This window comes from Xiphophorus hellerii, chromosome 11 (assembly GCF_003331165.1).
Source record: "Xiphophorus hellerii strain 12219 chromosome 11, Xiphophorus_hellerii-4.1, whole genome shotgun sequence".
NCBI classification, from domain to species: domain Eukaryota; kingdom Metazoa; phylum Chordata; class Actinopteri; order Cyprinodontiformes; family Poeciliidae; genus Xiphophorus; species Xiphophorus hellerii.
In genome coordinates this window covers 4,515,207-4,532,136 of record NC_045682.1, presented here as the reverse complement: position 1 = coordinate 4,532,136, position 16,930 = coordinate 4,515,207, and the positions used below count along the sequence as shown (strand labels likewise).

The following is a 16,930-nucleotide window of genomic DNA, read 5'->3' as shown; positions in this document are numbered from 1 at the left end:
TTATCGCCAAAGTTAGTTCTTCTAAATATTAAGCACTAATTATAGCCTTGAGTTTCGCTAATGCTAAAGCTCTACACAACACTGTATTTAGTGGAAGCTAATGCTAAAGCGCTAACTTAAATTCAAATTATGTCTGCCCTTGATAGACTACAATCTTCACGCACTAATTTAATTTGACATAATTTACATGTTCTATTAGCACACTTAGATATTTTGTTCATGTTTATATCTTCTTTTCTACTGTCTGTTATTTTGTACCCGCTTGTTTCTTGTTTGAAATAAAGTTGGAGAAAAAGAGAGAGTACATGAGGAGAGAAAATGGAAATGCAGCATAAACAGGCTTCCCACACTTCAAGCATAAACGTGTAACTACTGAAGAATTTGTAACAGTCGATAACGAAACTTCAACACAGATGTCAAACTTTATTCAACGTAATGTTTAAAAAACAGTCAAGTAAATTAGCGCTTTAGAATTTACCTGGAAAAAATCATTTAGGGGAAGCTAAGTGCGCTAAGTGTTTTCAAAGTTAGTTAACATGAGATGCACACATACAGTATTTTGCTTTAGGTTGTATTAAGGAAGAATAATTTAATATTAACTTTGGACAAAACGTTTGGCTCTTTCTTCCTTAAACTCCCAGGTCCTTAGCGGGGGGCGTGCTGCTAAAGTGAAACAACAATAATGCGCGTGTTGACGTCACAGAATCACAGAGTTTAATTCCATACAAAGCAACGCATGAATCAATCAACAAAGCTGCAGAGGAACAGAGATATGCATTCTTTACCTTATAGAAACAAAGACAGACAAGACAAAGACAGACAAAAAACAAAACAAAGACGAACAAAAAGCAAAGATGCGTCTTTGGAGAGAGCCGATGGAAAAAAGCAAAATAGTGGCCGCTCTCTGAATTTTTTCTCCTGACACGAAGTCTTATACTGTAAGCGTGTTTCTTCTGTTTAATATATTCAAGTAAGGCGTTCCTTTAGTTGACCAACTGGAAACTCTCTTAAGCACTCAGAGAAACTTAGGAACTCCCCCTAATTTACAGCAAAGATCAAAGGGCCATCTGGTCTCTGGCAAAACAAAAGAGCGAACCGCTGCGCCCTGACCCCCTGTGGCTCCACGGTCATTCTGGGTACAGAACAACCTGAGATAAAATTTCACAGATACCTGTGAAATCTAAAGTCTCTCTCTCCCAAGCTCAATTTATTGCCCTGCAGGAAAATGCTAATTTTATGGCCTCCTGTGCTGTGGCCACACAGCGGGGGGCCCCTGCCTGTCTGAATGCCTGCTCATCTGGCCCAATCCCGAATGCTCAACACAAACCTGTTCAAAATAAGAGTGTTGACTATACCTTTTACACATGCCGTAAGATTAACTGTATTAAGCACTGAAAATAATAATTTTTCCTCAACAGTTGCTACACATTGCCTTAATGTTAACAGATTTTCAGTTACTTTTCTCAGTTACATTTATTGTGAGAATGAAAATTCTTGTAAGATAGTTATCACAAAAATGATAAACAATGCAACAAAATGCCCATCCCTACCAAACACTTTATGAGCACACAAACCCATGGCAGTAGCTTTATAAGGATGTGCGATTATCTCAGTATATAAAAAATAAAAGGCTAGAATTTGACTTTGAGCTAATAATCAATCACTTGTTGATTATTTTGGTGCAAAAGTTGATTTCAAAATATCTTTTCTAACAAGCAGATTTAGGATCTGAGATGTTTTTTCCATTTCTGAATAAATCTCTGTGATAAATCTAAAACAACACCATTCATTCCCTTCAGATATTCCATGGATCACTCGTTTTCCCTGGCTGCCTGTTATAAACGAACGCTGGTGCTCAGCTCATGGATGGAGACTCTTATCTCCGAAAAACACAAGACACAGCTTGGTCATGTGGGTCACAGTGGTCACTTCTCTGGGCCCCGACTGGCATGTGGCCCTCAACAAGCACTACAAACCTTCATTAATTAATGTGGCACAGATCCTCATGTTCAAATGGTTTTTGATTAGCCCCCCTTTGGGGATGTGTGTATGCGTGTGGGTGGGAATGGACACTTGGTGGGGGATGCACTTTTCCCTTTCAATTAAACTCAAGGTTGAGTCACAATAAATTAGAAAATGTTGCTGTTATGCTGATTAGCCAGCAGGTTTTTAGCCAGAATTGAGATGTCCCTGTGTGATTTGGTTCATGAGGGACAGCACTGCCTCCCCAACTCCACCCACCCCCCAGAGAGAAGCATAGAGATACTGGATCACGTCCCGTAGGACGGTGAGGAGCCAATTTGGGACGGCAGTGGCTGCTTTAAAATCACAAACAGGAAGGCAAGCGATGCTTTTTCTTTTGCATTTGGCGCAGAACAACACATTGAACGATATCTCTCCCAAGTTGTTGATAGACTAGCAAATTCAAACTGAGGCAGCGTTTTCATTTTCACCACAGCGGTGCTTGCTACACCACCAGGAGGGAGGAATTACTTCACCTCAGTGTGTGATTCATATGTAGGAGTCCACGAATGATCGGATCAGCCTCGCAGCCAGTGTGATAAAAAAGTACCCGACTCTGCAACCTGGAGAAACACAGAGGCTAAGCTGGTAACTGAGCACGCTTTAAATTCAACGCCGATTGTTTGTTTTCATTGTTACAAGACCACTGCTAACTAAATTAAAGAGAATTAATATGGCCTAAACAAAACATCCTTCCACACCAATGGAAGAAGTTTATCTTATTAGGGGTGGACGATATGGACTTAAAGGTTATCTTGATATTTTGTGGTACTATTGGGATATCAATAAAATGTCACAATATAAAGTAGGCAATAAATCAATTTTATTTATTTTAGAAAGTCGGAATTTTTTTTCTCCAATGTACTCCTTAGGTTTCCATAGTTCATAGGCCATCTTGTCTGACAAGTGTGTGTTAAAGCTTCTACTTATTTGGACTTTGAACTCAAGTGAAGTCCACAATAGAATATTAGGGCCAGGCTGTAATAAATTTTACTTTTTTAATTACGGGAATAATGTCATAATATTACCAGATTAAAGTCATGATTTTAGGAGAATAAAGCAGTAATTTCATAAGAAGTACAATATGAAAAATAAAAATTTAGAATGAGGAATGTTGAGCATCTTGCCAAGTTGTACTTTGGTATCATTTTACAGGTAAGAAAATACTTCTAACATCTGCATCAAAGTTGTATCAGTAGCAGAACTTTGAAATGATCACGCAAACGTCAGGGTGAATTTCGAAGAAAACCACATAGATGGATCTTGATAACTCTATAACTCTAGAAGCTACTCTTCTAATTGAAAAACAACTTTTTACTCTAAATTTGAATGTGTTCTTTTGGTAAGATTGCTCCTTAATTCTGCTAATATTATGACTTCATGACTTTATTCTCACAGTTAAAGAAAAGTTTTCATGAATTAATAATACTCTGTTGCAGCACTCACAGAAGGGGTGATTGAAATAAAAGCCACATTTGACAATAATTTTTGTCATTTGGAATTTCTTATACAGAAAAAAACCCCCCAAACAATTAGATCTGGTACCAAAAAATCTCACTATTTTAAACCATATCATCTAGCTCTCATACAAACTGAGCAGTTATAAGCTCAAATAGGGCCACAATGGAGATTTTTACCTCAATAAATAACATTTGCAGCAGCTTTTTGTTTTTCCTGTTTTATCTTTGATTTTAACATTTTAAAACTTTGTGGCCGTGAATCATATTAGCAACAAAAACTGAATTTTCACAGTACTATACTCTTAAACTCACCTCTGTTGTTTCCCGTTGTTTTCTTTTCAAATCCCTGCTGTGAGACATCAAACAGCCGCCAAACATTTTCAAGCCATAAATCATTCGAAACAGATTTCTATTCTTTTGTTTCCCTGCAAGAGCATTATGAGTAATAACAGCCGCTTTTGTTGCCAGAAAGGGAAAGGTCAGAGTTGTTCGTCTTAATTACATACAGCTAAATCATTTTTCATACATAACTGCAAGACATCTTGTACATGCAAAATGTTTTGGTTTGTTTTTCACAGCTGAATCTGAGACCCACTGATTAGTTGTGAGCTGTGTCCAACTGTCCCCATGCGGCTGAAAACCCATGATCCCGCTCACCATTGTTCCTTCTTTTGTCTACTTTTGTTCCCGCTGCAGCATTCTCTGACCCAGTAGTCAAGACATTGTAATCTGTCTCTTGTTAAACTTGCTGAAATCTATTTCGATTTATTTAAAAGTTTAAACACATTTCCTAAATATTTGCTTTTTTAATATTTGGCTGAAACATTTTGGAAATCTGGGGTGTTTCTGCATGAAATTTGCATGTTCTCCCTGTGCATATATATGTTCTCTCCAGGTACTCCGGCTTCTTCCAACAGTCTAAAAACATGACTGCTGGGGTCATTGGTGTCCCTTCATAGCACTTACACTGCATGTGAGAGTGTTTGCCCTACTTTAACGCCTTAGCGTTTTACCAGATGTTTTTACTATTGTTTAGCTCACTTAGTTTCCCCCAAGTGAATTTTTCTGGATAAATTCTAAAGCAACAACTTATTAGGCTCTTTTGTGAATTTTCAGTTGAATAAAGTTTCGCATCTGTGCAGAGGTTTTAGTTAAGACTTTAGACGTGTATATTCATGCTCTTATTTTGAAATCTGTGTTGACTGATTACGCTGCAGTTCCGTTTCCTGCCCTCACAGTCTCCACCGTGATGCAGTGCATCAAATTATGTTCATTCTGTACCCAGAATGCATTGCTGTTCTATGGTCTGGTCAATGTCCCTTGGACCAAACCAAGGGACGTCTGGTCCCTACCAAGGGAATTCAAGAAAAGTTGAAGGACTTTAGAAAAGACACCAATTGAACAAATATCTTAGGAGAAAACATAGCAGGAAGATTTGTCAAACTTCAGCAGATATTTAAAAACGCACAATGGCTCCAGTTGGAGCAATCGGCAAACCTTGCATCAGCTACTCATCATGCATCATGCTTGAATTGTTGAGGTCGGCAACAAATCTTATGTCTGACTTCCAAGTTTTTTCTAAATCACATTTGTTATAAATCTGTAGATTAGATGGAACCAACCAGTGACCGTAGTTGAACATGACCAACGCATACGGCCCTATATCAGCCTGTGGAGCACAAAAGTTTAACCAATAAAAATGATTGAAAGTAAAACATTTTTTTCTTAGTCAACTTAATTTATTCGAATCAGCTGGTCATTACAGCAAAAGGCTGTTTTCTGGTCAGGAAATGACCCATAACTTCATATGTTTCCCCCGTGAAACTGGAAACAAGCAGATCTCAACCAGACTCCAAAAGCATAGAATCGGTATAACTTCAGACACAACAATAAGCACCTTAATCAGCTTCAACCAACATAATAAAGAGTCTGCGTTAATAAAGACGTCTGTGATGCCGCCTTTAAAGCAGTCCTGTCTCTGCAGCTTATGTTTCTCCGTCTCCTTTCAGCTCCCATGGCAGCAGCAGCAGCAGCCAGGGATTATTGGGACATTGCATCAGACTCACTCACTTGTTATTCATTTCTTTCACAATGCATCATATTTTTATAATGCTTGCACTCATTGGATACTACTTTTAGTTGCTAACAAGCAAAGGAATGTCTCCTGCTTTGGTTATTTATTTGTTGGATTCCTGCTTGGGATTTTTAAAATTTTATTTCCTTGTGGGAAGCGGAGCTGACATTGTAATTATCCTGCCACACTGATGACACTTCAGGTGATTGCAAAGTCATTAAGATGATCCTCTGGCAGTTGTTTCTGACTAATAGTCTTATTAGCAAAAGGATGGAGAGGAACTTTGGTTTGATGTTTGCATAAACTGATGTTCAGCTGATTTATCTGCAACTTCGGCTGTAAAATGTTAGCTCTGTGATCCACGGCTGTGTTTTTTCAGTTTATTGACAAAAGCTAAAGGCATTGTGACACGGTGGTGGACATCTACGTGGGCGTCAACTGGGATCTCTGAACTTGCGCAGCCCGTTTCCAGGCAGATGAAATGCTTGCTACATCGGTGTTACCAAAACAAATTTGTTTTAACATTTAGGGAATTGGCTCAGCTTGAACGAGAGATCAGGCTGGTTTCTGTTATTTCTCCAGAGATAAATTGTGTTGCTTCAAAAAGTGTTGGAAACACAAAATTGCCGAAGAAAAAAAAAGTGGCTTCCAGGAAACCGATCGGAGCCGTTGTCAACACAAACATAAACAAACTGATGTAACACACCTGAACAGATGCTATTATTTTACAGAAAAACACACTCCCCACGCTTCTTAGCACCCCTGTTAAAGATGTGTCAAAAAATGTGAAATAAATTCATCTGCTACTGCTGTGGTTATTTCTCATACTGCTGACAAAGTTAGAAAAAAAATCAGCTTACAATTACAACATATGTAGGGAAGAAACTCCCATGTTCAGAAATAATTCATTCACAAAATGACTTCCTATATAATAAACATAACGGATCCTTTTTTATTTAGACTTTACTCTTAAATTAATCATAGATTGTCTGTGTGCTTTAAATTATTTTAATTATAGGCTTATTTCTCTAAGCCATTCCCCAACATTCAAGTAAGGCAGATGAAGTTCCTTCAACTAAATCTGGAAGAGGAAGATGGAGAGAGGTAAAAACAAACAAACAAAACTCGCTCTTAAATAACCAAAGAGTTTTTTTCTTCTGCCCAAAAATGTCTATAATATTTTATAAGGTTTTCTTTATATTTTTTCAGGGAGGGTTTTGTAATCACAACTAGCCATTATCAAACACAAACCTTAAGTTTGATACAATCTGTTGTTTAAGCTCCATACGACTGAACGGCTCCAGAGTAAGAAAGGAAAAAAACAGCAAATAATAACGTGTAAAAAAGTAGAGAAATTTAGTCAATGATTATGAATTAAATACATAACAGGATACTTATAAATGTATCCATCTTTTGCTTCTGTTTAAGAAGGATCACCAAAACAAACAAAAAAAATCTGATTTTATTTTATAATGAGGAGATTCAGTTCAGTTTCTCCTCTAAAACTGACCTTTATAAATTCTCTGGACAAGAAGCTGCTAAGCAGAACCTCCTCAAGTCTGCACAACATTTTCTGACAACTGCCTTCATATGAGGATGTTTATTTGCCAAACTTGAACCTAAAGCAGTTGCTGTTGGAGAAAATGCTGCAAAGCACAGAAAAGTAGTCAAAGTGAAAGGAAGCTCTTAGTTGAGCAAAGATGCAGATTTTTAGGTGTGAAAATTCTCTACTTCTAAAAGTAATGTTGATGAAAAAATTACAGCAAATAAACAGAAGACCAAACCAAAAATAAATATATATATTTAAAACTGTAAACTCTCCATGCGCATGCGTGGATTCTTTCTGGGCACTCCGGCTTCCACACTCTAAAAACATGACAGTTTGATTAAAAAGGCTTTCTACGTAGCAGTGAGGTGTGAGGAAGGACGTTTACATTCCTGCTTTTCTCATTCCAAATGAGAAAAACTTGCACAACAAAAAACTGTTTTATTGTTTTAGTGTGCAAACAAGAAAACATTTGCAGTTTTATTGTCAATCAATCAGTGTCTTCCTATAAATAAAGTTTGTATTTTTTCTAAATTCTTAAATATGAAATTATGCTAGAGCGACATATATATGTAATGATTTATTTTTTGGCTTCTTACACATCTTCAACATAGGTACCGCTACTTTTTGAGAGTAAGTACTGAGTTTTTTTTGGCCAAAATACACAGCACAGGGATCTGGAGTAGATGAGTTTAGATTATGTTACCATGGTGATCAAGCTAGGCTCAAACAGATCTCAATTTGCGATAGAGAAAAGAGCAATCAGCTGAATAAATCGGTAATCTTTCTAGCTGAACAACCCTGAGATGAACATTTCTTCAGTTGTTTCATTCTCATACATATATAGTGAGATCCATATTCCTTCAGTGGACCAAGGTGCACTGATGCTGAGCAACAGCAAAACATGCAGCTCTAAAATGCAGCTTCAAAGCTCTGGCATTGGGATTTTTCCCCCTCAACAACAAATGACTAAGCTCTTCCTCCAGTGCTCCAGTTTCAGAGATGCTTCAGCTGCTTTAGAGGATCAGGGAAACACTCGTTCATGATGCACATGCAGCGGCTCTCTGCTGCTAAAAACACAGCAACTGTACTGGAAATGTTGTGTCACTGTGTCCTCATGATAGCGGTTGGCGTTAAATTAACTGAACTTTCAAACCCAACATTTGCGTTTGTAGTGCAAACACTCATGTTTGGTGAGTTAAAACACTGTTAGAAAAATGAATAGAGATTGATAAAAATTACTATTACAATCTCTCTTTGCCCTACTCTTCTATTTTTCTCTTTTCTTTTTACTTTTGACAACATTGACTTGTAATTCTGTGCAGTTCTGACTAAAGACTACTTAAGCTACGTACACACAGTAGGCAAAAATCATATTTTCTGCCTTTATGCCACAATTTCATGTCTGAACTGCCCAATTCCAATCTTTTCATTAGCCCCAAAAATTGATTTGTGCCACTTCCATAAGTGGTACTAAATTGGATACATTTCAGAGCGTCTGAAGTCTCAACGGTCGTGTCGAATATTATCTGACTTTTACGTCGTTGACGTGAGATGAGTCACAATTCTGTACCAGAAGAAGTCAAACGTGGTAAATACAGAAGTAAAAAATGACCGAAGCAAACAATGCTTTTATTTTTCTTAGACTTCTCCATCTTGTTATGATCTGGTGACATTACTATAGACTCAACAACTTTAAAATCGACCCATAAACGGAATTTGAAGTAGTCAGAAACAGCTATGATGCAAAGTCAAAATTCTTTCACTAAAATTTAAGACTTCATAATAACTGAAGGAGACAGTTACTTGATTGTGCTATAAAATGGCCCTATGTGCCTAGAAAAGACATATTACTCCTCCTTTACGGTAAGGATCTACATCCTCCTGGGAACACACAAAGAAACTGCTGTTTTAGTAATGCTAGCTGTGCTAACTGCAGTAATTGCAAACATAAGATAAAAAAGAAAATTCAAAATGTCAATTCTGTTCTTGCTCTTGAACAGTAACTGTTCTTACAGCTTTTATTATAAATAATTACTAACCACTCAGAGCTTAAAGGTTAAAACTATTTTTTTCAGTGCTGCTCGTGAATCTTCTTATAGTCGAGCTCAGGGGTCTCCAACTGTTGCCCTTCCACAGTAGGTTTTATAAAAGCAAATAAAAGCTTTTTTTTTTCTCTTTTATTTCATGTGCAATAAGAATAGGTCCGGTACACTCTGTCTGATTGTGGACCAAAATTGCAATATTTGCTAGATTTCAGCTGCTGCATTTTTTTTTTTCCCACTCAACTGAGTCAAACAATCCAAACCCTTAAAGCAACATGTTCCCCTCCTCACATTTGGGGGGCGCTGAAGAAAATAACACAAAAATCTCTGAAGAAGATACTAAAAGCAACTTCCTTCAAAATGTAAACCAAAATGGAGTGGTGTCAGGTTTTAGGGGTTGTAAAATTGATATTTTCTAATCACAGCCATTTCTCCTGCTAGTGCAAGACTCTCTTGTTTGTTATGGTTGCATTACCCAGAATGCACTGCATTGTAGTCTGCTTCTTGCTGTTAGAGCTGTCTTTGGTCCTCTTGGCATTCACATATACATTCATAATGCACCAGAGTTCACTTCAACCAAACAGAGTGAGGTTTGTAGGCGGACCAGAGTTTGCTTTTTTGGTCCACTTTAGACTTTTATTACACATTCACACCTTCAAAAATGAACCGGACTTTTTAGAAAAACTAACCGGAGTTTGCTTACAAAGTTGGTGTAAATGCATCTTTAAAGAGGAATCTGGATCTGCAAAAAATTATTTAAAAGATCAGCCTCAGCACATCCAAGCATTAGACGAAATCTAAAATTTGCCATAACCTTTTAATTGGTCTGTTTGTACGTAAATGGCTGGAAAACACAAGCGTTCAAGAAAACAGAATCACTTGGCAGGAAATATTTTTAATTCTGAGTCAGAAAACAAGTTTCCAGCCAAAGCCAAAATTCCTCAGAGTCTCTCCACAGAAAAGTGAATTGTCTCACAGGCTGAGGACTGGTCTGACTGATTAATAGACTGTGCTTCTTCACTGAGTAAAACCCTGGCTGCCCAGTGGAGGTCATAAAGCAACATCTGCCAGGAGAATCCATCCTTTCTACTGCCTACCATCCCCCATCTCTGCCCTCCAACCCTCCTGTCCAGCTCTGGATTAAGAACTGGCCTAACCCTCCCCACAGCATGCCACTCTGGGTGGATTAACTCCTGCAGAAGGCACACTACTGTCACACATTAACCTGCAATCACAAGCCCTTTCTGCAAAGCATACCTGCAGCAAACGTTCGGTAAGAGTCGAACATGATGGGAGGCGTTCATCCTGTTCAGCAGCTGAAAGCTGAAACAGAAATACCTTCACTGCTTCTGATCCATCAGACAACAGCGTTGGAAAAATAAAGAGATTCAGGTAGAAGGAACAAGTGGGCTCAGAAAGCAGTTTACTTTCATTTTTTATCTCTGACTGTTCGGTATTTTCATAGATATCCAGGTGGACTGCAAATAATGATTATTTTAATGATTATTCTGACAATTAATCACATATAAAGGTTTGCACATTCTGCAGATTTTTCCAGTTAACCACTTAATCTTATTTTATACAACACTAGAAATACAAAAAACAACAACAAACAAATAAAATATATTTTTTTAAATAAGAAAATTAAAATGTTATTGCTTAAGATGCAATCACATAGCTTTACTTTAGTCAACGCTTGATCATTTGCAGCAAAGGATACAACTGCAGCTAAACATATAGCTAAAAAAGATGCGAAAAGCTCAGTTGTTTCTGCTTAACTTTACATCAATTCGATGTAGGGTTAATCTGTTGATTATTTTTGGGATTAACTGATTAATAAAAGATAGCAAAAGGTGCTTAATAGGAGATTTATTTATATATATTTACAGAATTTGAAGCAGGTGAAGCTAAAACTATGACACTTGGGGAATTCTGGGTAGAATATATTTACAGACAAAGAAGGGTTTTTTTTTATCTTAAACCCAAATGTAAATATTTTTTGTACAATTTTGGCTTAATTACGGCTCTGACCAGTTGTTCTTTCTGCAATTGGTCTTTTGAGTGTGTATACTCTAATGATTAATTGATTGCTAAATTAGTTGGCAATTATTTCAATAACTGATTAATTTCAGTTAATCGTTCCAGAAAAATATCCAGTTAGATTAAAAAAAATTTAAAAGCTTAGCATCTTAAAGGTGATACAAATAAAGAAAAACAAGCCTGACAGACTGAATTTGCCTTTCTGGGAACAATATGTGAAACAAATTCAGTCAATTTAGCAATATTTTTCTGTATTGGATCAGTAATGATTGAAACTAAACCTCAGACGTCGGTAGTGGGTTTGGAAGTGAAAAAAAAACCAAACACAGATCTCTGGTGTTCGACGGTTCAATATTTCCATAAATCTCCAGTAAGATTAAATTCACAAAAAAGCCTTACATCTTCATGCGTCAGAAACCCAAACAAAAACCAGCCAGCCAGACAGAAGTTGCCTTTCTGGGTACAGTATGTGGATGAGCTCCACTGGGCGGTTAATCTGAGAAGCCATGAATCACTCGGCTTGGTGAGACCAAACCTCTAGCATACCCCCCTCAGACATGGGTGATTTTTAAAAAACGCACTCTTATCAACACACACAGCCTCATGCGATGCTTTGTTGCAGTAAAAATCACACGCATTATTCTTTCAGAGGAATCAGAGCTGAGCAGCAGAAGGAAGGGGGGGAGATGCTGGATTCGCAGCAGCAGCAACAGTTGGCTGCCTGTCGACTGAGACCAAAAGAGTTATCGGCGGCGCAGAGATACATCGTTTATGTTCGAATCAGACGATTGGAGATAAAGAGAGAGACAAAATAAAAGCTTGGAGATAAAATCAGACAGGAGGGATGCCTGGGAACTGGTGGCAGAAAACGAGATGCAGTAAGAAATTAAACACTCACTGGAGTCGTCTGAGTCGTATCCCTCCACGTCCGGCTCCTCGTCCCTCCTGACGGCCTGCAGGGAGGCGGAGGCTCCAGCACACGCCCGCTCAGGGCTGTCCTCATTGGGGCGATCACTTTCTGAGGTGGCGGCGGCGGCCGCAGGCGTGGAGAGGGCAGAGCGCAGGGGCCCGGCGTGGCCTGCTGGCTGGGGTGCCACGGGGGGGAGGCCCCGCGGGTAACGGGGGAAGTAGTCGGAGATCTGCTTGATGGGCTGGATGGGACCGGGGCACACGTCAATGGCCATGTGCTCTTGGATACTGATGGTGGGTTTCTCGCCTTTGCGTTGTGTCATGCATGCGGTCCAGCCTGGAGCTCACTCCCAAAACAACGCAAAAAAAAAAAAAAAAAAACTAAAAAAAGGTTAAAAAAAACGAGGAGCTGCTGGGAGCACTCCTGCCGCCTGTTGCTTCTCTGAACGCTGGACAGGTCCAGGTGATGTCGCTCTACATGGAGGCTCCCGGAGTGTGTCCCCACACCCAGACCATGCCGTCTGCCAGCCTCTCATACACACACACGCTACTATCTACCCCCTGCTCTCTGCTCGTCCTATACCCCCACACTCTGCCCGTGTCTGCGCCGCCTATCTGGGAGAGACGGAGCTGAGAGAGACGGGCGAGCAAGAGCGTAAGGGATTAGAGAGGAGAGAGGGAGGGATCAGCTGATGTCACTGCCTAGCAACCGAGTGGTAAACAGGAACCGTCGGCCGCGGCGCTTAATTATGATATTAACCTCATCCATCTGTCAGTGGGAGGGGACATCCAGAGACATGCCACACTCAAACACAGAGGAATGTGTGTGTGAGTGCGTGTGTGTGATAACCTGGAAAATGAGCCATAAATTGATGTTTAGTGACTCAATTTCAGTTTGTTTGCTGCTTTTCAGTCAGTAAACCATGATGTCATATTAGGGTCATTGTAGACACATTGCTATATATACATTTATATAAAAATAAGTATGTTTTTTCCAAAAATTTTGAAATTTTGAGATGAATATTCAAAATTTTCTAGAAAAAAATGTGTAAATTTCTGAGTTTGAAAAGTTAAAAATTTGCAAGAAAATATCTTGGAAATGGGCTTTTGTACCCACCAAGCAAACCAGACATTTTGAAAAACCTGTTCCCCTCATCACCTGAGGAGGCGCTTTACCAAGAACCACTGAAGGAAACAACACAAAAATCTCAGATGAAGACTATGAGCCCAACTTCCATCTCCACAAAAAGAGAGGGAAATCTTTTTTTGAGACTTCCATCTCTTTCATCACTCCAAAAATGGAGTGGTGTACGATTTTAGCGGTTGTAGGATTTGTTTTTTGACCATGAGCCATTTCTCATGTTAGCGCTAAACACACACATATGCAATGAAAGCGCACCAAAGTTCACTTCCACTGCACAGAGACGGAGGTTTGTAGACGGACCAGAATTAGCTTTTTTTAGAGTTTAATTATGTATTCAGACAATATCAATGCAAAAATGTTAGCTTGTTGTATGAAAACAAACTAAACAGGGCTGGTGTGAACGCACTCTGAATGACCAACTAAAATCTTCTTAAAATTGAAGACATTATTTATAAAACTAAGTTTATGTCTTTTATTAGATTTCTTCCCATCCATTTTAATTTCATTTTCAGAGCACAAACAACCAATAAGTTTTACTCCAACACAAACTTGGGTGCAGTTGTTAAAAAAACTTAATAAAAAATAAAAGTGTTTTCCAAAAATAAGAGACCTATTGTTCTTACAGACAATAGACTAAGAACAATCTCCAAATTGTTCAAAGCAAAAAATTGGAAAACTGTTTTAAATCAGGAAAACATAATAAACCCCATTGATTCCATTAATACAAACATTTGATTACCCAGTTTTATTAGGATACTGCCTGTAAAGTTCATTGCTGAGCAGGTAAAAATAAAGTCAGAACAAAATAAAAGTGTAAAACACTAGTTTTAAAATTTTGTGGCATCAGAGTATTTTAAATTTGGGGGTTTGGATATCACAGCCTTTTTGAGATAGTGAAACTACAAAAATTTGGAACAAGTGCAAAATTGTAATACTGTCACCAAACTAAGTAAAAAGTATATTAAGATAAAAGTTTATGTCCAATCTGCCATCTACAAACATTGTTAAAAAGATTTTGTCTAATTAAAGACAAACCATATAAAGTGGTTCCTGTTTTGACTGTAAATCCTTGTCAGGGGGAAATTTAAACAAACTATAGACAAGTGGCAGAGCTGTCGACACTGGCAAAAATTCTGTTTACAGCCTCAATTTCTCTCACTTCATCCAATCCTTTCATCTCTTTTCTGTCACCAAACGTTTAACTCAAAGATTTAATCTTCTTTGCCCTAATAAATACATAAACACATTTGTTCGGTCTTTCATTCAAGAACCACAGAGTCATTTCCACTTCCCAGTGCTCCAATTATGTACCCTGATGTTATCACACATTTCATAATTGCTTACCATCTGCTCCAAACGTGGACGTGGCTGTCAGTGTGCATGTGCCCGGCTACAGCAGACATGCTCACGCTGAAGCTGCACTTGTCCATGCCGCTGTAAAATTACACCTTTCTTCTCACCGGACATCGGTGATCACATGTCAACACCTGCGCAGAATATAGTGATTAGCTCGGTTGTACAGCCTGTCTGTATATTTAGATCACATCTGACAAACACGACTTTATTTCTAATAATGCCAGCAAGGGTCTGTGGTCATCAGGTGGTTGGTGTTACATAACGACAAAAAGAAATGACGTTGCAATCGCTCCCTCCAGGTTTAGCAGAAACTCTCCAGTTGTCCATTAACAAAAAGACCAAACACCGTTGGCAGACAACAGGTAAAACAGCGCCATCTTGTGTTTGCTGTTAGCAACAAATATAGATTTCACCAATTTACTCTCAACTCGGATGATGTACTTTTGATAAAAAAAAAGTTTTCCACCAAAAAAAGCAAAAGGAAGAAACGACAGTGCAAAAAGGTCATTGTAGACAAGATAAAAAAGGAGAAGTAAATTTCTGCCAAAAAACTGAAATGTTCTGGGGAAAACAAGGACATTTCTAAGTTCGAAAAGTCCACAATTTGGTAGCAAAAACTATAAGTGAGATTAATCTCAGAAAAATTCTAGAAAAACCAAGGAAATTTAGTTTGAAAAAAAAAATTTTTCAACTTAGAAATTTTACATTTTTCTAGAAAATTTCTGAAATTAATCTCAGACTTTTTGAGTTTTTCAGGAAAGTTTTCACATCACTTCACTTCCTCCCCATTTTGTTTAGCTACAGCCCTTTTCCAAATTGCATTACATTAATCTATTTCCTCAAAACTCTACACACAAATACTGGGATGTGAATGTGGGATAAGTGTAAGAGATTTCAGCCGATTTATTAAGATTCAAGTGAGCACAGTTTGAACACGACAGCCCACCAGAGTATTGTTGGTTGTTCCGTCCATCTCAGTACGATCACAGCGCCCCTCCTCTGACGGCTGCATTCTGCAAGATAAGACAGAATTACAAAGATTGGGTGATCTGGACAACATAGCAATGAGAGGCCGCTTGAATGTAATTTAAGACCAAAAAATACTCATATTAGGCACTTTTTCCTTTTCAATTATTAATATATTTATCCAAAAAATAAAATATTTTTTTAAAATGTAAAAATATAAAGAAATAAATAAAACTCAACAGATGTGCCAAGCAGACGGGGCTAATGTTATTAGTAATTTCTTCTTTTTAGCTGCAAATGCATCCTTTGCAATAAATAATCAAGCAGCCCCTTCACTAACGGAAGGATATGGTGTTGCATTTTAGGCAACAAATGTTTATTTTCTTATTTAAAAAATGTACAAAATAATTTAGATATTTTTACGTTGCATATATTTATTCCAACATTGCATAAAATCAGCTTAAGTGGTCAAATGGAAAAATCTGCAAATATTTAAACTTTTTTATACGATTAATCGTCAGAATAATCAATAGATTAATCGATCAGTAAAGCAGTTAGTTGCAACCCTATTGTAATCTAAGGTGCTGGCAAGAAAAGTGGTATCTTTATTCCATCTATAAAATTATCTACCATGGTTACAGTATAAAAGTATGCAAACATGAGTTCACTGCAATAACAACTGATATTGAGATCAGAGATTGATTATTTAACAAAGGTTTTACAAACTGAACCAGTTTGTGAAAACTGGTTCAGTTTGGGGAGGAAGTTTGTAAAAACTGAACCAGACCTTCATAAAATGAGCATTAAAATAATGACCAGATTGAAATAAATGGTCATTGTTTCAGATGCTCCAGTCTGATGTGAAATGTGAGCAGAAGAGATGATTTGCTCACTGAATTGCACTGCGTGTTGCTGAAAATGCAAACAGCACGGTGACACTGTTTTTCAGGAGGAAATGATGCGCAATAGCAATTTCATTCTGGATGCTGATGGCTCAGAGTTGAAGTGCATAAGTGAACGAACAACAGCAGACACTGACGTCAGAGAAACAAAAGGCTACTAGGTTAAATTACTTCTTTTTTTATTTATTAAAAAAAATAATTAGCTTCTAAATTAAATTACTTCAGGTAAGCATTTATACTCAACACAAGTATGTAGTGCAAACAATGAGAGACAAGCTGGTTTCAGCAGAGAACCTCCTAAAGCTTTCCTGCCAGCCAAAACGACAATGTTATTTGTTTAGAGGAAATATTACGTTTATCAGTGGATAAGCATGTAATATGTGCTGAATTATGGAAAACTGTTACCACAGGATATGTGAAATGTACTATCTGTCATTTTATTTTTAAAGTAAGCAATGATTGCATA

General features: G+C 37.8%; 1 protein-coding gene across 1 annotated transcript in view; it reads right to left on the bottom strand.

Annotated features, from left to right (window-relative positions):
* The window catches only part of doc2b (double C2-like domains, beta), a 133,733-nt gene extending 120,996 nt beyond the window's left edge, over positions 1-12,737 (bottom strand). Inside the window, exon 1 of the mRNA XM_032577236.1 lies at positions 12,086-12,737. Within this exon, the coding sequence (XP_032433127.1) occupies positions 12,086-12,419 (334 nt within the window). The 5' untranslated portion in view covers positions 12,420-12,737. The remainder of the gene's footprint in view (positions 1-12,085) is intronic.
* Positions 12,738-16,930: the final 4,193 nt, after the last annotated feature.